The sequence below is a fragment of the Panthera pardus genome, unplaced genomic scaffold (assembly GCF_024362965.1).
Source record: "Panthera pardus isolate Hobbes unplaced genomic scaffold, ASM2436296v1 HiC_scaffold_2, whole genome shotgun sequence".
Taxonomy (NCBI): Eukaryota; Metazoa; Chordata; class Mammalia; order Carnivora; family Felidae; genus Panthera; species Panthera pardus.
Genome location: NW_026526765.1, coordinates 144,029,063 through 144,050,939, shown reverse-complemented (window position 1 = coordinate 144,050,939; position 21,877 = coordinate 144,029,063). Strand labels below are relative to the sequence as shown.

Sequence of the window (21,877 nt, the reverse complement as noted above, 5' to 3'; positions counted from 1 at the left end):
TTCAGTTTTTGTCTGTTATAGCTGAAGTTGTCATAGACATTTGTGTATAGGTTTTTACATCAGCATAAATATTTATTTCTCTAGAATAAATACTCGTAAGTGAAGTTGCTGGGTGGTAGGATAGTTATAGATTTAGTGTTTTATTTTTTAAGGACTTTATTTTTTTAATGTTTATTCTTGAGAGAGAGAGAGACAGAGCATAAGCAGGGGAGAAGCAGAGAGAGAGGGAGAGACAGAATTCAAAGCAGGCTCCAGGCTCCGTGCTGTCAGCACAGAGCCCATCACGGGGCTGGAACCCAGGAACCATGGGGATAATGACCTGAGCCAAAGTTGGACGCTGAACCGACTGAGCCATCCAGGTGTCCCAATTTAGTTTTTTTCTAGCTTTTTTTTTTTAAGTTATTTATTTTGGGAGAGGGAGAGAGAGAGCTCAGGCATGCATGCATGAGCAGGGGAAGGGCAGAGAGAGGCAGAGAGAATCCCAAGCAGACCAGCATGGAGCCTGACATGGGGCTTGATCTTACAAACTGAGATCACGACCTGAGCCAAAAGCAAGAGTCGCTTAGCCAACTGAGCTGCCCAGGCACTCCTGTATATTTAGTTTTGTAAGAATCTCTCAAACCATTTCCCAGAGTAGTTAAATCATTTTGTATTCTCATCAGCAATGTATGAGGGATCCACGTTCTCTGCATCCTTGCCAGCATTTGGAGTTGTTACCATTTTTTATTGTAATTGTTCTGATAGGTATGCAGTGATACCTCATTGTGGCTTTTATTTGCATTTCTTGGATAACTAATGATGTCGAACAGTTTTTCTTGTATTTATTTGCCATCTGTAGATCCTCTTCAGTGAAATGTCTCTTTATGCCTTTTGCACATTTTCTAATTGGATTACTTCTTTTTAAAAAAAAAAAAAACTATTAAGTTTTGAGAGTTATTTGTGTATTTTAGATACTAATCCTTTCAAGTACATGGTTTGCAGATGCTGTCTTCCAGTCTGTGCTTTGACTTCTCATCCTCTTAATTAGGATCCTTTGGAGAGCAAAAATTTTTCATTTTGTTGAAGACCAATTAATCAGTTTTTCTTATAATGGATTTTGCTTTTGGTGTCATGTCTCAACTGTTTCCCTTACCCTAGACCATTTAAGCACTCGTGGCTTAGTTTTGTTTTTATTTCCCTAAAAATTTGTGGTTTTGAATTTTTTATTTATGCCCATGGACATTTTTGAATTAATTTGTGTATAAGATACATGAGTTGGTTGAGGTTAACTTTTTTGCCTGTGGTTCTTGAGATTCTTAGGTCATTGATGTGAGATTTTTCTTCTTTTCAAATGTAAGTATTTGGTAGTTTTTTTTAATTTTATTTTTTAATGTTTACTTATTTTGAGAAAGGACAGAGTGCACGTGGGGGAGGGGCAGAGAGAGAGGGAGATACAGAATCTGAAGCAGGTTCCAGGCTCTGAGCTGTCAGCACAGAGCCCAACGCAGGGCTTGAACTCACGAGCTGTGAGATCATGACCTGAGCTGAAGGCAGGTGCTCAATTGACTGAGCCACCTAGGCGTCTGGAAGTATTTGGTACTTTTAAATTTTCTTCTCAGCATTGCCTTAGCTATATCCCACAAATTTTGATATTTTATGTTTTTTATTTTTAAGTTGTTCACTGTGTATTTTGATTTTTCTTGAGACTCATGGATTATTTAAAATTATGTTGTTGAGTTTCCAGATTTTCCTCTTTCTGTTACTGATTTCTAGTTTAGTGCCATTGTGGTGAGAAAACACATTCTGTATGATTTCAGCTCTTTTTATTTGTTAAGGCATATGTTTTATGGCCCGGAATATGGTCTGTCTTGGTGTATGTTTTGTAGGTGTTTGCAAAGAATGTTTATTCTGCTGTTGTTGAGTGAAGCGTTCTATAAATATCAATTAGATTCTTTTGGTTGATGTTGAATTCATATATAGTCTGGCTGATGTTCTGTCCAGCTACTCTATCAGTTGTTGAGAAACAAGTGTTGAAGTCTAACTATACGTGTGGATTTATCTAGTTCTTTTAGTTCCATCCATTTTTACTTGACATATATTGCAGTTCTAAGACCTTTAGTATTGTTTTCATACTTTTATTGTTATTTAATGTCCTCCTCTGTCTCAGATAATTTTATAGCCTTCCCTGCTTTGTTTTGATCAATGTTTGCATGATATATCTTTTTCCATCATTTAACTTTGAAACTGCCTATGTCATTATATTACAAGTGTTTTTCTCTAGTCTGCATGTACTTGTCTCATTTTAAAAAAGGGAGATGTAATTGGCTTATAACATTATATCTGTTTCAGGGGTATGTGATGCAGTATTTGTGTGCATTGTGAAGTAATCACTATAGTAACTCTACTTAACATCCATCACCATGCACAGCGATTGTGTGTGTGTGTGTGTGTGTGTGTGTGTGTGTGATGAGAACTTTTAAGATTTACTCTCTCAGCAACTTTCAAACACACGACACAGTAGTATTGACGACAGTCACCATTCTGTACCTTATACCTCCAGCAAATATATATATATATATATATATATATATATATATATATATATATATATATATTTGCTTTTGTTACATTTGCTTTTGATGTCAGATCCAAAAAGTCATCACCAAGAGTGATGCCAAGGAGCTTACCATCCATGTTTTTTTCTAGGAGTTTTAGGTTCCAGTCTCTAATTTATTTTGAGTTAGTTTTTGTGTATGGAACAAGATCGTGGTCCAGTTTCATTCTTTTGAATGTGGCTGTTCAGTTTTCCCAACACCATTTATTGAAGAGATTGTCCTTTCCCCATTGGTATTTTTGGCTTCTTTGTTGTAGATTAATTGACCACACATGTGTGGGCTTATTTCTCGGCTTTCTGTTGTGTTCCACTGATGTATGTATGTGTTTGTTTCTATGCCAGTGTCATGTTTTTTATTTCTACAGCTTTGTACTGTAGTTTGAAATCAGGAAGCATGATGCCTGCAGCTTTGTTCTATCTCAAGATAGTTTTGGCTATTAGGGATCTTTTGTAGTGCCATACAAATTTTAGGATTGTTTGCTCTATTTCTGTGAAGAATACCATTGGCATTCTGATAGGAAATGCACTGAATTTGTAGATTGCTTTGGGTAGTATGGACATTTTAGCAATACTGATTCTTCCAATCTATGAGCATGGGATATTTTTCCATATATTTGTGTCTTCATTTGCTTTCATTAGTCTCTTGTGACTTTCAGTGTACAGGTCTTTCACCTCCTTGGTTAAATTTATTCCTAGGTATTTTATTCTTTTGACACAATTGTAAATGGGATTGTCTTCTTAACTTCTTTCTGATAGTTTATTATTAGTGTAGAAAAATGTAGTAAATATGTTGATTTTTGTATCACACAGCTTTACTGACCTCATTTATTAAAATTTCAAGAGTTATTTGGTGGCTTCATTAGGATGTTGTATATATAAAATCTTGTCATATTGAGGAGGGCACCTTTTGGGATGAGCACTGGGTGTTGTATGGAAACCAATTTGACAATGCATTTCATATATTGAAAATAAATAAATAAATAAATGAACATTAAAAAATAAAAAAAATAAAATCTTGTCATCAGAGTGACACATTTACATGTTTCTGTTGGATTTGGATGCCTTTTATTTATTTATTTTTTTTTCTTGCTGAATTGCTTTGGCTAAGGCTTTGAATATTTTGTTGAAGAAAAGTGGGAAGAGTGGCCATTCTTGTCTTGTTCTTGATCTTAGAGGAAAAACATTAAACTTTTCACCGTTTAGTATGATGCTAGCTGTGGGCTTGTCATATCTGTCCTTTATTATGTTGAGGTATGTTCCCTCTGTACCCAGTCCTTGGGGAGTTTTTTTTTTTTTTGCTTCTTTTTTTTTTTTTTTTTTAAATCATAAATGGATGCTTAATTTTGTCAAATGCTTTTTCTGCATCTGTTGAAATGATCATATGATTTTTATCTTTCATTTTGTTAATGCAGTGTAGCACATTGATTCATTTGTGGGTATTGAACTATCCTTGCATCCCTGGAAAAATCCCACTTGATCATGGCATATGGTTCTTTTAATGTATGGCTGAATTTGGTTTGCTAATACTTTGTTGAGGACTTTTGCACCAATGTTTATCAAGATATTGGCCTGATTTTTTTTTTTTTTTCTTTTCTTGTGGCACCCTTGTCTGGTTTTCATGGTGATAATGCTGGCCTTATAAAATGAGTTTGGAAGTGTTCTCTCATCTTTTATTTTTGGAAGACTTAGAGAAGGATTGATATTAATTCTTCTTTAAATATTTGGTAGATTTCACCAGTGAACCCATCTGGTCCTGGACTTTTGTTTGTTTGGAATTTTTTTTTTTTTTTTTAACGTTTTTATTTATTTTTGAGACAGAGAGAGACAGAGCATGAATGGGGGAGGGGCAGAGAGAGAGGGAGACACAGAATCGGAAGCAGGCTCCAGGCTCTGAGCCATCAGCCCAGAGCCCGATGCGGGGCTCGAACTCACGGACCGTGAGATCGTGACCTGAGCTGAAGTCGGACGCTTAACTGACTGAGCCACCCAGGCGCCCCTGTTTGGAATTTTTTGATTAGTGATTCAGTCTCCTTATGAGGAATTGGTCTATTAAAAAAAAATCGAATTGGTGTGTTCAGATTTTCTCTGGTTTTTTTTTTTTTGTTTTTTTTTTTTAATGTCTAATTCAGTCTTGGTAGGTTGTGTGTTCCTAGGGATTTATACATTTCTTGTAGGTTACAATATGTTGACATTTAATTTGTTCATAGTATTCTTTTATGGTCTTTTGCATTTCTGTGGTATCAGTTGTAATGTTTCTCTTTAATTTCTGATATTATTTATTTGATTCTTACCCCCAGCCCTTTTTTGGTGAGTCTTGCTAAAGGTTTGTCAATTTTGGTTTATCTTTAAAAAAAAAAAATCTAGCTCTTAGGGGGTGCCTGGGTAGGTCAGTAAGTTAAGGGTCTGACTTCTGCTCAGGTCATGATCTCATGGTCCACGGTTCGAGTCCCGTGTCAGGCTGTGTGCTGACATTCAGTGCCTGGAACCTGCTTCAGATTCTGTATCTCCCTCTCTCTCTGCCCCTCCCCGGCTTTTGCCACTCTCTCTTTCTCTCAAAAATGAGTAAACATTAAAAAAAAATAATAATAAAAGACAAGAAATTGTAAAAAAAAATAACTAGCTCTTAGTTTGATCTTTCTTTTTAATGTTTTATTTTATTTTGAGAGAGCACAAGCAGGGGAAGGGCAAAGAGAGAGGGATAGAGATCTGAAGCAGGCTCTGTGCTGACAGCAGTGAGCCTGATGTGGGGCTTGAACTCTCGAACTGTTAGGTTATGACCCAAGCTGAAGTTCGACACTAAACCAACTGAGTCACCCAGGTGCCCCTGATTGATCTTTTTTTAAGTTGTCTTTTTAGTTTCTATCTCATTTATTTATTATTTAAAAAAAAATTTTTTTTAATGCTTATTTGTTATTTAGAGACAGAGAGACAGAACGTGAGCAGGGGAGGGGCAGAGAGAGAGGGAGACACAGAATGGGAAGCAGGCTCCAGGCTCTGAGCTGTCAGCACAGAGCCCGACGCGGGGCTCGAACTCACAAACTGTGAGATCATGACCTGAGCCGAAGTCGGTTGCTTAACTGACTGAGCCACCCCAGGTGCCCCTCATTTATTTCTAATATTCATTTTTTCCATCTTTTTACTTTGAGTTTTGTTTATTCTTTTTCTAGTGTAAAGTTCTTTGAGGTAAGTTTTGTTCATTCTTTTTCTAGTGTAAAGTTCTTTGAGGTGTAAAGGTAGGTTGTTTATTTGAGATCTTTTTTGTTTCTTGATGTAAGTAAGCATTTGATACGAACTTTTCTTTTCAAACTGGTTTTGTGGCATCCCATAAATTTTGTTATGTTGTATTTTCAATTTGTCTCAAAGTAGTTTTTTTATTTCTCTTTGATTTCTTCTTTGACCCATGTGTGCTAACATTGTATTATGTTTTGATTCTCTAAAGTCTATGTGCTTTTGTTCCTTATAGAGCCCTTAGAGAGTTGTTCTTTGTATTTTGTTGAGAGTTTGTAGGTGTTGTTCATGGAAAGATTGTTTTTATTTTCTTTTTTTTAGATGCACAGCCCTTGATACCAGAAGTCACTGTTTCTTAAATTGGGAGCTTCATAGAATTAATCAGATTTAGAGAGGAAAAAAAAATCATTGAAGTCAGAAGTGGTTAAGAAAAAATTTGTAGAGCAGGCATTTAGCTAAGCTTTACAAATAGGTTTATGTTCTTAAATTAAGCATTGAGTCAACTTCCTAATTTTTGTATTTTCATTAGAGTAAATAGAGGTATATAGTTTCTGTAATGAGCCATACATAAATGAAATTTCTGCTTATGGTATTTTCTAGTTATAAAATAAATGGTGGATTGTAGCAACAGAATATAGATAGTGTTTTCTATTTTAGCAGTTACAGCTCTAATTGTATGTATTTTCATGATTTATTATGATAAATAATAAAATGTTTCATGAATACCTATGCACATAGTTCCTGAAACTCATTCAGGGTTTCTGAGCAGTATTTTCCTAGCTATAGATAGCCTGAAATATTAGGGTTTATTGGGTAATGAAATCAATTTAGAGGGTTTTCAAATAGCATTTTCAAAATGAAACGTAATAAAGCTTATTAAAGAACTCGGCTCTGGGTAAAAATTGTTCTGTGTAACTTTAGTATATCGGTTTGCACCGTAAAAGTATTTCTTACTGTGTTGTATGGTTCAAACAGTGGCTTCTGTTTTAGAGTGCCCCAGTAGTTAAAATCTGGTATAAAACTTTACCTTTTCTTTTTTGCCACTTAAAAGGGTTAATATAATCACAATTTTGGCTGAGTTTTGTGTGTGTTTGGAATGGTGGTTTAAAAAGCAATTATGAGAATTTAAGTTTATCTTGAGGTTGTTAAATTAAAATTAGAGAATAAAGTCGTTTTATACACACACACACGTGTATGTATTTGTTTTTGAAGTTATTATACTTTGGACTGACATCTTAGTAACATTGTCAGGTAAGAAGTAATGTTAGTGAGATGTGTAAGAACTACCATTTAAACAGTTTAGCTTGTGTTGAAAAACATTAAAAGTATCAGTGGCTTGGGGTGCCTGGGTGACTCAGTCCGTCCATTAAGCATCCAACTCTTGGTCTGAGCTCAGGTCTTGATCTCAGTGTTGTGAGTTCAAGCCCCGTGTTGGGTTCTGTGCTAGATGTGAAGCCTACTTAAAAAAAAAAAAAAAAAAAAAAAGAAAGAAAGAAGAAATCAGTGGCTTATTTTTCTTGTGTTTTATGTTATTTTGATGATGCTTAAATTTAGGATGTTGAGGGGGCCTGGGTGGCCCAGTCACTGGAGTGTCCGACTTCGGCTCAGATCACCATCTCACGGAATGTGAATATGAGCCCACATCTGACTCGCTGCTGTCAGTGCAGAGCCTGCTTGGGATCCTTGGTCCCCCTCTCACTCTACCTCTCTCTCACTAGTGCTCTCTCTCTCTCAAAAATAAGTAAAACATTAAAAAAAAAAATCTAGGATGTTGATTAAGGCCTAAGGACCCTCGGATGTAAATCTGAGCATAAAATTAAAAAACAAATGTTAAAATATTTCCTGGTATTTTAATATACAGATTCTGCTGTACACAAGGCAGAGTTTTATTTTAAATAGAAGCAAATGTAGTTGAGCTCATGTAAGTCAAAATCCTTCACTAGATTTTCTTGTTTTATATGTAATTAAAATATTGATGACTGTTGTATTTGTTTCTTAGTTATGAGTCTCAAAGGAATAATTCAGTACAATACTATATGATTTTCACCTACGCAAAGGGATTTTACTTTTTCTTATTTATATTACTGCTGCCTATTAGAGACATGGCAAATAATATAATAATATGTTGTAAGCAGTGTAAGGAATTGCTTCTTTCTTGGCTTTTCTTTGTTTTTTTAGGACATTTATGTTTCTGAAGTGTATGTTTCACTTATTTTTCATGATGTTCCTTCATTTTATTTTTCTTTTGTTTCTTCATAATCAAATTGAGGTTATGATTTTTTTTTTTTTTTGTCTAGAAAGCTACATAAATAATGTGGTCTTTGCAGGGTTTCGCACCTAGGGCTACATGATGGTTTTTTTTTTTTGCCACTTTTTGATGATGTTAATTTTGTTCTTTGGTTAAGATCTTTGTTTTCTTCACTGCACAATTGCTTGCTTTCTTCTGTAGCTAACCAGCAGTTGTGGGTGGAAACTTTGTGACTTTGCATTCCAAATTAAACTTTCCCCTCCTAGATTTAGTATCCATTGATGATTCTTAGTTGAATCAATTTCTTATAACTTGTGATTTTGATTTTTATGTAATTTGAAACTTAGTGAAAAGAAGAATTGAAATAATAACATAAGGACGTTTATATACTCTTTGCTACAGTTCACCAGTTATTTACATTATATATATTTAATTTGTAAAAAGGGTGTAATAAGAGTCCTTATCTCAAGTAGTATTGATTTTCATTGCCTCTGAGTTTCACTGAAAAGTGTGTTTTCTTGTTACTATTCTGTGTAATTGTAAAGTATTCTTTTATAATTCTCCTTATTCTTTCTATATTCCCTCTCCATTTTAAGGCTTCTGAATACTGGTCATTTTCTACGAAATTTTACATGTAGTTGTGTGATGTGCATATACATAATATGAACTTAGCAATTCTTTGTACTTTTTAAATTACTCTTTAACGTGGGTGTGGGACAAATATTTTCACATCACAAAGTTCTGTAGATAAGGTTCAGGAATTTAAGAAAGGCAACCTATCAACTCTTTTAGTCATGACTCTTAAACATTACCTTTCCTAGCAAAGGGCACCTGGATGGCTCTGTTGGTTAAGCATTCATTTAGCTCAGATCATGATCCCGGGGTCATGGTATTGAGCCCCACATTGGGCTTCATGCTGAGCATAGAGCCCACTGAAGATTCTCTCTCTCCCTCTGCCTCTCTCCCTCGCTAGTGCTCTCTCTTTCTCCCTCTTAAAAAAAATTACCTTCCCTTGGGAGTATTCTTTGACTCATTTCAATTCAATTCAACAGATAGATATAGAGTGCCTACAGTATTTAAAAGATAGTGTAGAAGAAACCAGGTAATCGAAATGCCTTATATTTACAATGTTTTGCAGTTTTCAAAACACCTTTGAATATGCATTTTCTTTAAAAAAAATTTTTTTTTAATGTTTTATTTATTTTTGAGAGAGAGAGAGAAAGAGTGAGTGAGTGAGCAAGCAGGGGAGGGGCAGAGAGAGAGGGAGGCAGAGAATCCCAAGCAGGCTCCAGGCTCTGAGCTGTCAGCACAGAGCCCGACCTGGGGCTAGAACTCACAAACTGTGAGATCATGACCTGAGCCAAAGTTGGATGCTTAACTGACTGAGCCACCCTCTGAGTATGCATTTTCTTAATTGTCATTACCATAACTCAGCAAAGTAGATAGTTCAGATAGATTTATTCTCATTGTATATGAAGAAACTGAAGTCTTGAAAGATTGTGACTTAACCAGGGTCCCATAGCTAGGGAGTGACAGCTTAAGCATGAACCAAAGCATAAGCTCAGTGCTCTTTTAAATTCTCCTTCACCACCTGTATATAGTGACTGTATATTTATAGTGACTATAAATTAACATATTAATTTATTATGCAAATTTACTGACCACAACAGAGGTATTTTTTAATTTTTTCACTTAATATTTATCTTAAGTGCTTCAAGGGCAGGGATAGGATCAGTAAAATAAGATCAAGACAGTGTCTTGTAAGTTAATATGAGTACCTTCCAGATACTTTCAACTAAGACAGTGATGTGTAATCAGCTCAATTGGTTAAGCATTTGACTCTTGGTTTCAACTGAGGTCATGATTTCACACTTGGTGAGTTGGAGTCCTGGGTCAGGCTCTGCGCTGACAATGTGGAGCCTTCTTGGGATTCTCTGTCTCTTTCTCTCCCTGCCCCTCTCTTGCCTGTGCGCTCTCACTCTCTCAAAACAAATAAGTAAACATTTAAAAAAAAAGATAGTGATGTGTATCAGAATGCTTGGATATATGAGAGTGGTTATGACATGCTTTTTCTTGTTTTGTTGGTGGGTCTGTTGAATGTGACTATTAAAAATAGTGGTGGGCAGGTAAAGGAAACAAAAGCAAAAGTGAACTATCAGAACTTCATCAAAATAAAAAGCTCCCCTCTGGGACACAGCAAAGGTGGTCATAAGAGGAAAATATATAGCAATCGAGGCCTTCCTAAAGAAGGAAGAAAGGTCTCAGATACACAAGCTAACCGTACACCTTATAGAGCTGGAAAAAGAACAGAAAAGAAAACCCCAAACCAGCAGGAGACAGGAGATAATAAAGATTAGAGCAGAAATCAATGCTATCGAAACCAAAAAAACAGCAGAACAAATCAATGAAACCAGAAGCTGGTTCTTGAAAGAATTAACAAAATTGATAAACCACTAGCCAGTTTGATCAAAAAGAAAAAGGAAAGGACCCAACTAAATAAAATCAAGAATGAAAGAGGAGAGATCACAACCAACACAGCTGAAATAAAAACTGCCAGAGTCCAGCTCCAGCAGGTCCAGGGGTTCCCAAAAGATGGACAGCATCGGTGAAAATAAAACCAAACTAAAATAAAAAACTAAAACTAAAATAAAAATGGACACAGACAACAACAGTGTGTTGAACTGGCCGATTTATTGTAGCAAATGTGGCATTGTATTTGTTAGTGATTTTTTTGTAGTATATGTCATCTATGGTTTTCTAACATTACCTAATCTTGAAAATGTTCCTATGTGTAATCAACCTTTAAGAAATAACATGGCGATTTTCTTGTAATGTTCCCTCATACCCTTTGATTATTGATTAATTTCCTACATTATTTCATTATGCATCTGTGTTTATCTATAATCTATAAAGCATTTGCTTTGCTGTTCTCATGAAAGGCCCCTTATCTCTTAACACCTCAAGTCCCAGGTGCCAGGAAGGGGCCGAAAGGACCTTAGAAACCCATGCCTCACACATTCTCAGAAAGACAATGCACCTAGGAATTAATGAACCATTCTGTACCTTAACCGACTAGGTTCAGTCATCATCTGGAATGCCTTTTGGGGGCCGGGTAGGCCTAGGGGTTGAAGTCACCTGTGCTCATAGATACACTCCTTAGTTGCCGGAGTGGGGCTCTCAAATCCATATGTCTCTCCTTTGTCGGCCTCCTTAGCTGGCAAGTGTATGAGGCTATCCTTCCTGTAAGTAGAGGAGTCTCCATAGGGGATGGCAAGGGCTAGATGTAAGGCCGCACAGTTTCTTGCGGAACCTTATTTTCTTTCCTAATGGTTCTTTTCCCAGGGGGCCTGTCGAGGGCAATTCCCCAATCGACTGAGACAATACCCTAGGTAGTCTTACGGCCAAATTACCTAAAAGCGGGAGTCCAAGAAGCTTCACTTTCGGTGGGTCGCCTTGCAGTCACCAATCCGTCCGCAGCCCGGGCCTTGCCATCAGGCTGGGATAGCTCGGCTTCCAGCAAAAAACAATAATAAGAGAATATTATGAGCGATTATATGCCAATAAAATGGGCAATCTGGAAGAAATGGAAAAATTCCTAGAAGCATATACACTACTGAAACTGAAACAGGAAGAAATAGAAAATTTGAACAGACCCATAACCAGTAAAGAAATTGAATTAGTAATCAAAAATCTCCCAAAAAACAAGACTCCAGGGCCAGATGGCTTTCCAGGGGAATTCTACCAGACATTTATGGAAGAGTTAACACCTATTCTCTTGAAGCTGTTCCAAAAAATAGAAATGGAAGGAAAACTTCCAAACTCTTTCTATGAGGCCAGCATTACGTTGATTCCAAAACCAGACAGAGACCCTACTAAAAAGGAGAACTATAGACCAATTTCCTTGATGAACATGGATGCAGAACTCCTCAACAAGATATTAGCCAACCAGATCCTACAATACATTAAAAAAATTATTCACCATGACCAAGTGGTATTTATACCTGGGATGCAGGGTTGGTTCAGTATCTGCAAAACAACTTGATTCATCGCATCAATAAAAGAAAGGACAAGAACCATATGATCCTCTCAATAGATGCAGAGAAAGCACTTGACAAAATACAGCATCTTTCTTGATAAAAACCTTCAAGAAAGTAGAGATAGAAGGAGCATACCTCAAGATAATAAAAGCCATATATGAATGACCCAATGCTAATATCATCCTCAATGGGGAAAAACTGAGAGCTTTCCCCCTAAGGTGAGGAACAAGACAGGGATGTCCACTCTTGCCACTGTTATTCAACCTAGTATTGGAAGTCTTAGCCTCTGCAATCAGTCAACACAAAGAAATAAAAGGCATCCAAGTCGTCCAGGAGGAGGTCAAACTTTCACTCTTCGCAGATGACATGATACTCTATATGGAAAACCTAAAAGATTCCATCAGAAAACTGCTAGAACTGATTCATGAATTCAGCAAAGTTGCAAGATATAAAATCAATGCACAGAAATCGGTTGCATTCCTATTCACTAACAATGAAGCAACAGAAAGAGAAGGAATCAATCCCATTTACAATTGCACCAAAAACCATACAATACCTAGGAATAAATCTAACTAAAGAGGTTAAAAATTTATACACTGAAAACTATGGAAAGCTTATGAAAGAAATTGAAGAAGACACAAAAAAATGGTAAAAGATTCCATGCTCTTAGATAGAAGTGAAAAATATTGTTAAAATATTGATACTACTCAAGGCAATCTACATATTCAATGCAATCTCTATCAAAATAACACCAACGTTCTTCACAGAGCTAGAACAAATAATCCGAAAATTTGTATGGAACCAGAAAAGACCCTGAATAGCCAAAGCAATCTTGAAAAAGAAAACCAAAGCAGGAGGCATCACAATCTCGGACTTCAAGCTATACTACAAAGCTGTAATCAGCAAGACAGTATGGTACTGGCACAACACAAACACTCAGATCAATGGAACAGAATAGAGAACCCAGAAACGGACCCACAAATGTATGGGCAACTAATCTTTGACAAAGCAAGAAAGAATATCCAATGGAATAAAGACAGTCACTTCAGCAAGTGGTGCTGGGAAAACTGGACAGCAACATGCAGAAGAATGAACCTGGACCACTTTCTTACCCCATACACAAAACTAAACTCAAAATGGATGAAAGTCCTCAAAGTAAGCCATAAAAGGAAGCCATAAAAATCCTTGAGGAGAAAGCAGTCAAAAACCTCTTTGATCTTGGCCGCAGCAACTTCTTACTCAACATGTCTCCAGAGGGAAGGAAACAAAAGCAAAAATGAACTACTGGGACCTCATCAAAATAAAAAGCTTCTGCACAGCGAAGGAAACAGTTAGCAAAACTAAAAGGCAACCAACAGAATAGGAGAAGATATTTGCAAATGGCACATCAGATAAAGAGTATCCAAAATCTGTAAAGAACTTTTCTTTTTTTTTTTAAAGTTTTTTTTTTTTAATGTTTATTTATTTTTGAGACAGAGCCAGCATGAATGGGGGAGGGGCAGAGAGAGAGGGAGACACAGGATCGGAAGCAGGCTCCAGGCTCTGAGCCATCAGCCCAGAGCCCGACGCGGGGCTCGAACTCACGAACCGTGAGATCGTGACCTGAGCTGAAGTCGGACACTCAACCGACTGAGCCACCCAGGCGCCCCTATAAAGAACTTTTCAAACTCAACACCCAAAAAGCAAATAATCCAGTGTAGAAATGGGCAAAAGGCATGAATAGACACTTCTCCAAAGAAGACATCCAGATGGCCAACCGACACATAAAAAATGCTCCACATCACTCATCATCAGGGAAATACAAATCAAAACCACAATGAGATACCACCTTACTCCTGTCAGAATGGCTAAAACTAACAACTCAGGCAACAACAGATGTTGGCGAGGATGCGGAGAAAGAGGATCTCTTTTGCATTGTTGGTGGGAATGCAAGCTGGTGCAGCCACTCTGGAAAACAGTATGGAGGTTCCTCAAAAAAATTAAAAACAGAACTACCCTACGACCCAGCAATTTCATTACTAGGTATTTATCCAAGGGATACAGGTGTGCTGTTTCGAAGGGACACATGCACCCCAATGTTTATAGCAGCACTAGCCACAATAGCCCAAAGTAGGGAGCCTAAATATCTATTGACTAATGAATGGATAAAGAAGATGTGGTATATATTACACGATGAAATATTACTCAGCCATCAAAAAGAGTGAAATCTTTCCATTTGCCACAATATGGATGGAGCTAGAGTATTAAGCTAAGTGAAGTAAATAGAGAAAGACAAATATCATAGGATTTCACTCATGTAATTTAAGAAACAAAACAGATGAACATATGGGAGGTGGGGGAAAAGAGGCAAACAAACCGCAAGAGGCTTTTAATGATGGAGAACAAATTGGGGGGTATTGATGGAGGGAGGAGAGTGGGGATGGGTTAGATGGGTGATGGGTCTTCAGGAGGGTACTTGTGATGAGCACTGAGTGTTGTGTTGTATTTAAGTGATGAATTACTGAATTCTGCTCCTGAAACCAAATGCCCTGTGTGCAAAACCAAACTAACTGGAATCTAAATAAAAATTTGAAAAAAAAATTGTGGTGGGCTGGTATTAGAGACTACACTTACTAAGGTCACTGTTCAAGATCAGTATGTTAAAGATCCTTAACACACACCATTACACTGATTTTTTTATTTAGGTGTTGTGGATTATGTCCGTGTGACATCTTCCCTCTTTTTACCCATAACCTCTCAAAGGTTCAGTGCCAGAAAGAACAGAAATACATCTTTATTTTCTCATCGCATCCTCTCTTGAATAGATAATACTTCCATTGCTCTCTTTCCAATTTGGCTTCGAGTCGCTGCTGTGATTCTGCTGTTGAACAGTCTTTTAAGTCAGAAGTTAGTATTCTGGTTAAGTAAAAAAAAAAAAAAAAAAAAAAAAAAATTGTGAGACTGCCCATCTTACCAGTGTAGCTAAGGTAGTTTTTACTAAATCAGTTATTAGGGCCATGTTGTGAGAGGCATGTGACAATTGCATTTCACACATCTTTCCTAAATAGTGTTTCTCGAATTTATTGGAAATTTAATACTCCTGGTACTGAGGTTCTGAGGTTAGCGAAACCAATCATGTCTCAAGTTCAGTAAAACCACATTTGTGCTATTTAATATTTTAGAAGAAAACTTAAACAGTTTTAGTCTGTCTTTACTATTTTTGCCTTACCTGATTGAATTTTGCTCTTGTGTTAATTAATAAGTTCATAGGAAATGTTCTAATTAGTTTCTGTCATAACTGGGAACCATAATAAGTTAGAGTACTTTGGAAAGCATGATAACACCTGCTCACTAGTAAATATCAATTCTTGGTCTGGCTCTTTTCCAGTCTCGCTAACTGTGTCTAAATGTGTGAACCTCTTACCATCTGCGTGCTTCAATTTTCCTCTAAATTAAAAAAAAAAAAAAGTCTTACCTGTATTCTATGCAGTTCAGAGTTTTGAAAGACAACGAGAGGTCATTAAAGTGTAAAATCCCTAACTGTTGAGAAAACCATTGGCTTTAAAATATACTGTTGTGAAATAGTAATATGCTATTTAAAGACCATGGACTCTTTTACTGTACTTTGTTGCTTAGTCTAAGACCTCTATTTTCAAAATGCAGTGTATTTGAAGACGAGTTTTACTGTTGAATTTGACAGGCCTGGCACAAGGCCAATCTCATGAGCCCAAAGGGAGAGTTTGCAGAAAACGCAGGTTGAAGGAGCCATAGAATTGACTTTCCATGAAGTCTAGGCTTATCCATGTTCATTCCTACGGGTGGGAGATTTGCTGAAAGTTGACTGTTTTCTTCCTTCCATACCATCTGATTCCAATCTGTACTTGTCTTTTATAGCTAGAGACGGTCGGATGGCAGCTTAACCTTCAGATGGCTCACTCTGCCCAAGCGAAACTAAAATCTCCTCAAGCCGTGTTACAGCTGGGAGTGAGTGGTGAAGATTCAAAGGTAAGAAATGGTACCTCAGTGAAATGCTGCATTTTGTTTACCAGGTAGGTCTTGTAGTTTATTGTGAGCAGAGTCTCTGCCCCCTGGATTGAAATTTTAAACACAATTAAATTAAAATTCAACAAGGATTAACAAATGGCTAGATCTTTGTGACAGGTTTTGAGAATCAGAGTTACTTATCCCTTTGTTATTCATTTGAAGAAATGTCTTGCACGAGCATTTCATAACCTCTTCTTTTAAATTCTGCAGTGGGAAAACTTGGTAACAGCCATATAAAATTAAGATTTTAATGATTTAGATATTTGTGGATATTTGTAGGTGTTTTGTGTTTTAAGATGCTTACATATAGTAGAAGGAATTTTGTTGTCTAGCCAATGCCTGCATTACCAAGATGATGTGAATTGTGTTTGTGTGTGTGTAACATTAGCGTGCATGAGTTTAAATCCCAGCTGTTGCAAAATGGAATTTTGGATTCGTTTATACTGCGCGATGATTTCTTTTTTAGCGTTAATTTCAGGAAGCTTGATTTGGAATTTTTTTTTTTTTTTTTACTGTAGCGTATAGAGAAATATATATTTAAGATAGCAGTGAAAGATATTTGTTATCTTTTTATTGTAATCGATTATCTTTTTAAGATGGATAAAGGGGAGTGACTTTTTCCCCCTAAATAAAGGAGACTGCTTCTTTTTAACACAGAGAGGTGAAAATCAGGTAGGAAGATCTGAGGAAAGAGAGGTAACTATGACTGGATGTAATCAGAGAATAATTGGAGAAATGTTATTGTTTATAATGGGCATTGAAGGATGAGAGCAGTATTACTTCTTTGTTAGAACTTTCATCATGTGTTATATATCATGCGCATTTTTATCTTCCATGGTAATGGGGACCAGTACGTAGCCCAGGTTAACAAGTCTATAAAATTTTAGGCAATTGAGTTGGGACTCACTGTATATAATTTATTAATTCATTCAGTGTTTCAAAAGTATTGCATTTCACACATTTTAAGTTGGTGAATACAGTATAAATAACAATAATTTATAAAATAATATAAGTTTAGTAGTTAAGAGTTGAAGTGACTGGTATATTATATATGCTCTACAATTTAGAAGTGGTGTAGCTTTGGGCAGGGCAAGTCACTTCATCTTTATGAGTATCAGCTTCTTCATCTGTAAACCGGGGATAACATTACCTGTTGCACGGGGTTACCCAGTGTATGGAGTGCTTATTTAGTCCGATGCCTAGTGTTAGGTAAATGCTTAAAAAAAGCAGGCTGCTGCCATTTTCATCATCGTCGGCAATAAAACTTATTTTTGGCTAATGAATAAATAAATGCCTTTGTTTTAAACCAAAGCTGACAGTGAATTTATTTCCTGATGAAATTAATCATTTCCCTTTCCTTGCCCCCTTCCGCCTTGTTAGTTCTCGATCTTCTTTTTCATATCTGTGCTTACTGAGACCTCGGGAGGGGAAGGGCAGCCTGGAAAGCCTGATGTTTTCTTACAGTGAACTAGGGAAGGCATTCCTTTAGGTTTGGGATAACAGTCTGGAACTCACTAGTTCCAGTGTAGACTGGAACTATTCTGAGTGAAGACACACACGCGTACGTATGTACAGATGTACGTACACACATTCGTATGTTCTCCAAGTGTCTGTACACCTTCACTGTTGTATTTCTCTGGACTGTCATATGTTAAGTCTGAACAGGTAAATGGAATTGATAGGCTGGAAGGAAACTGTTGTGACCGTATATGGGGTGTACTTTGAGCATCATTGTGTAGGCAGTGGTGGACCTTGGGATGCCTGAGTCCTCCCGGCTCCTTTATCATGTCTTCAAAATACGTTTATGTCAGTTCTATGTTGAGACAGTAGGAATGAATGAGTAATACTTCTAGTAAAAGAGTCATGTTTTTAATCCATGTTACTCAGAAAATCTCTACAGATGTGAAATCCAGCTCACTGGGAGATAGAACCTGGAGTACATTTGTATTTCCCTGTGTGTTGCTATTTTGAAGTTTTGAACGAGCGTTTGGTTATCCATGTAACTTGTAGAGCTGGAGAACCATTTGCATCGACAAACAGACGATGCAAAGAAGAGCAGCGGCCTACAAAGGAAAAGGATATTTTCTTTTTTTTTTTTTTTTTTAAGTTTATTTATTTTGAGAGAGAGACAGAGCATGAGCAGGGGAAGGGCAGAGAGGGGGGAGACACAGAATCCCAAGCAGGCTCTGGGATCTGACCTGTTGGCACACAGCACGATGCAGGGCTCAAACCCATGAGCCGTGAGATCATGACCTGAGCCAAGATCAAGAGTCAGATGCCCAACCAGCTGAGCCACCCGAGCACCCTGATATTTTCATTTTGGTGCAGACTTAAGTGCACCTCTTTCCCTTGTATTGCCTCTCTTCCCTATGGCATTGTGTGGATTTGACCTGTTTCTCATATCTGCTAAAGAAGACACACGTAATGGAGCGTATCACAGCTGTCAGCCTGGACAGACACCTGCCATCTCCAAGTGCTGTGTGTCCCAGCTCCAAGGAGCAGTTAACCACCACACCTCTGTTCTCTCAGTGAACTGCTGTTGGGAAGATTTACTTTTTCTTCTTTTCATATTCTCCCTCTCTCTTTTTGTGATCTGGTACTCTGTTCTTTGTACTCGTGTGAGACTTTGGGAATTCTTGACAGGTGGGAATATTAGATGAAAGGAACAGGAATATGGAACATGTTTTAAAAACCATGTTTGTTAAAAGAAAGGAGAACTTTTTCTAAAAAATTTTTAAGTTTGTTTATTTGAGAGAGAGAGAGAGAGAGAGAGAAAGCAGGGGAGGGGCAGAGAGAAAATCCCAAGCAGGCTCTGTGCTGATAGTACAGAGTCTGATGTGGGGCTCGAACTCACAAACTGTGAGATCATAACCTGAGGCGAAACCAAGAGTCAGACGCTTAACCAACTGAGCCACCCAGGCGCCCAAGAAGGGAGAAGTTTTATTGAAAATGATGACAAGTTATCACTGGTTAGTGTATGATGGAAAGTATCATAGAATGCAGAGTTGCCATATTATGAAATTGGCATTTGTTTAAAAAGCAGAAAGCATGAAATAAAATTCTTTTAAGTGTGTATGTTAAAGGGTATTTTTCCTGAAAGTATTCATGTATTAAAATAATTCTGAGAGGGGTACCTGGGTGGCTCAGTCAGTTCAACATTTGACTCTTGATTTTGGCTCAGGTCATGATCTCACGGTTTGTGAGATTGAGCCCCATGTTGGGCTCTGTGCTGACAGAGTGGAGCCTGCTTGGGGTTCTCTGTCTCTTCTTTCTCTCTTCCTCCCCTGCTCTCTCTCTCAAAATAAATAAACTTAAAAAAAATTCTGAGAGGGTTAGTCAGTGAACATTATGAGAGACTCTTTTGATGGTGTTTACTTTTGAGCTGCTGAGCTGAAAACTTCCTGCAGTTCATCAAAGTGTGTGGTTTCTAAAAGTCTTTCTTCTCATTCACTTCCAACATACACATGAAAAGCGTAGCCTGCAGTGAAGTTCTAATTGCTATCATATTAGATAGCACTGTTGCATTCGTGTCCTTTCTCTTGGAACGTTCCTGTCTCAAGGCTTTCCTGTTTTGCTACTAATTTTATCATGAAAACTGGGTGATTGTAACTTCTCTTGCAGTATTTTGATTTATATATTCTAGTTGTTTGCAATTAATTGTCTTAGTGTTTATCTACTGCATTTAGCAAAGTAAGATTATTTTCCTGTTCTGAGATACATCAAAAAGAGGGTTTTTTGTTTTTTGTTTTTGGTTTATTTCATTAGAGGGCAGTAGAGCTCTGCTTACCTAACCTCTGGCACTTACAGTGTTATTTGAAATAACATTCAAAATAATTTGTGAAGTCAGTAGTTGTGGGAAATGCTAAGTGTTCACATTTCTAATCTGTATATAACAATAGAGTTCTTTTGTTTCCATCAACAAAATTAATGCCTATTAATCAGATATGTATAGAACAAATAAATGAAATCATCATGATTTCATTGTTTGTTAGTTTCTCTGTGATTATTTGCCAAAATGAAGTTTATTAAAAAGCCTTCAACACTATTGACTATTTTTGTAACATTCTGTCGCTTGTATTAATTTCTTTGTGAGAAAAGAGAACACAGTAATCCCAAGATAGTTGAATGGCTCTAGTATAACTACTTCCAGGCTAATCATAGTTGGCATTTCTTTATTTATAGAGAATAGCAATTTTATACTTAACAAATGTTGGTAATTTTGAGTATTCCAAGCACCTTAACTTTAAATATCCTAAAAACACTAAAATACTTAAATTTTGCTCTTGGTTGTGCATTATTATGTTTCCCCCAGTAACTTTGCACTTCTGAGACAATCACGTTTTGTTAGTACAGTGACTCTAAAATTTTTTGGTACATCTTTTAAGAAAGAATCTTGGTGTTTCATTCGTTTCTTCTTTTGAAACAACTGGGATAAAATCGCCGTGGAAGGGAACTGTCATTTACCTTAAGGTTAAGTTGGATTATGCTCAGGTTGCACAAGGTACTTTGTGGTGGGTTACGATTTCAAGTGAATTTAGGACTTTAAGTACTAATTTGTTGAGTTAGAGATCTTCATTCTTATTTCCAAAATGGGTGACAAATTCTATTTAGAGTGACGAAAAAGGAGGGAAAGCCCTGTTTTAGTGCTTATTCTGTGCTAGACATGGTATCTCCTCCTTTACTTCTGGGGTGCCTGGGTGGCTCAGTCAGTGCAGCTCAGGTCATGGTCTCACGGTCCGAGTGAGTTCGAGCCCTGCGTGGGCTCTGTGCTGACAGCTCGGAGCCTGGAGCCTGCTTCAGAGTCTGTGTCTCCCTCTCTCTCTGCCTCTCTCCTGCTCACACTCTGTTTCTTTCTGTCTCTCAAAAATAAATAAACATTAAAAAAAATTTTTTTTTTTAGATAAAATACTTCTTTCACGGTTACCTGGGTGGCTCAGTTGGCTAAACATCCAACTTAGGTCATGATCTCACGGTTCGTGGGTTTGAGCCCCACATCGTGCTCTGCACTGACAGCATGGAGCCCTCTTGGGATTCTCTCCCAAGGAGTGTGTATGAACTCCTCTTCTCTCTGATCCATCCCCGCACCTGCATGCACTTTCTCTCTCACATGCTCTCTCGCTCTCTCAAAATAAATAAATAAACTTAAAAAAAAAAATAAAGCTGTCATCATATTGAAAAAATGAAAATAAAAGATTTCTTTCTTTTATGAATGAATTGTTATTGTTATTATACTGTTATTGTCATTATCTTGTTATTATCCCTATTTTATAGGAAGATGGAGAAATGGAAACACATAGAGATTAACCCCGAGGTTATACAACCAAAAACAAGTAGAACTAGGATTTGAAACCAGACAGTTTAACTTCAGAGCACTGTACTTTATTCATTGCTGAGATACTGCCTCTTTTTGCTTGTTTAATGACTTAGCAGTTGATCCTGTAATGTATGTATGTTTGAAGTTGCTGAACGTGTTCTAATACGCACTGTTGTATCTTGTTGGTTGTTGTTCTCCATACAGTGATAGGCATATGGATTCTCAATTTCATTTTGCTTTTCTCTGATTAAGCTGAAATAATTTTACACCTAAAGTCAATGAGAGACACTAAGAAATACTTTTACATAGTAAATAAAGTTTTATGTTTTGATGTTACCTGTTAGTTCACTAAAGACTGTGTTTATTGACACACTTTACTATAACAGCTATATGGCATCATGGATGTTGATACCTTATGAACAAAGAAATAGGCT

At 37.0% G+C, this 21,877-nt stretch overlaps 1 protein-coding gene across 3 annotated transcripts in view; it reads left to right on the top strand.

Moving 5' to 3' along the window:
* The window catches only part of COMMD10 (COMM domain containing 10), a 275,231-nt gene that overhangs the window by 30,857 nt on the left and 222,497 nt on the right, over positions 1-21,877 (top strand). For all 3 annotated transcript variants that reach the window (XM_019469604.2, XM_053907545.1, XM_019469601.2), the window contains exon 5: positions 15,980-16,090. In XM_019469604.2, coding sequence (XP_019325149.1) covers positions 15,980-16,090 — 111 coding nt within the window. The remainder of the gene's footprint in view (positions 1-15,979; positions 16,091-21,877) is intronic.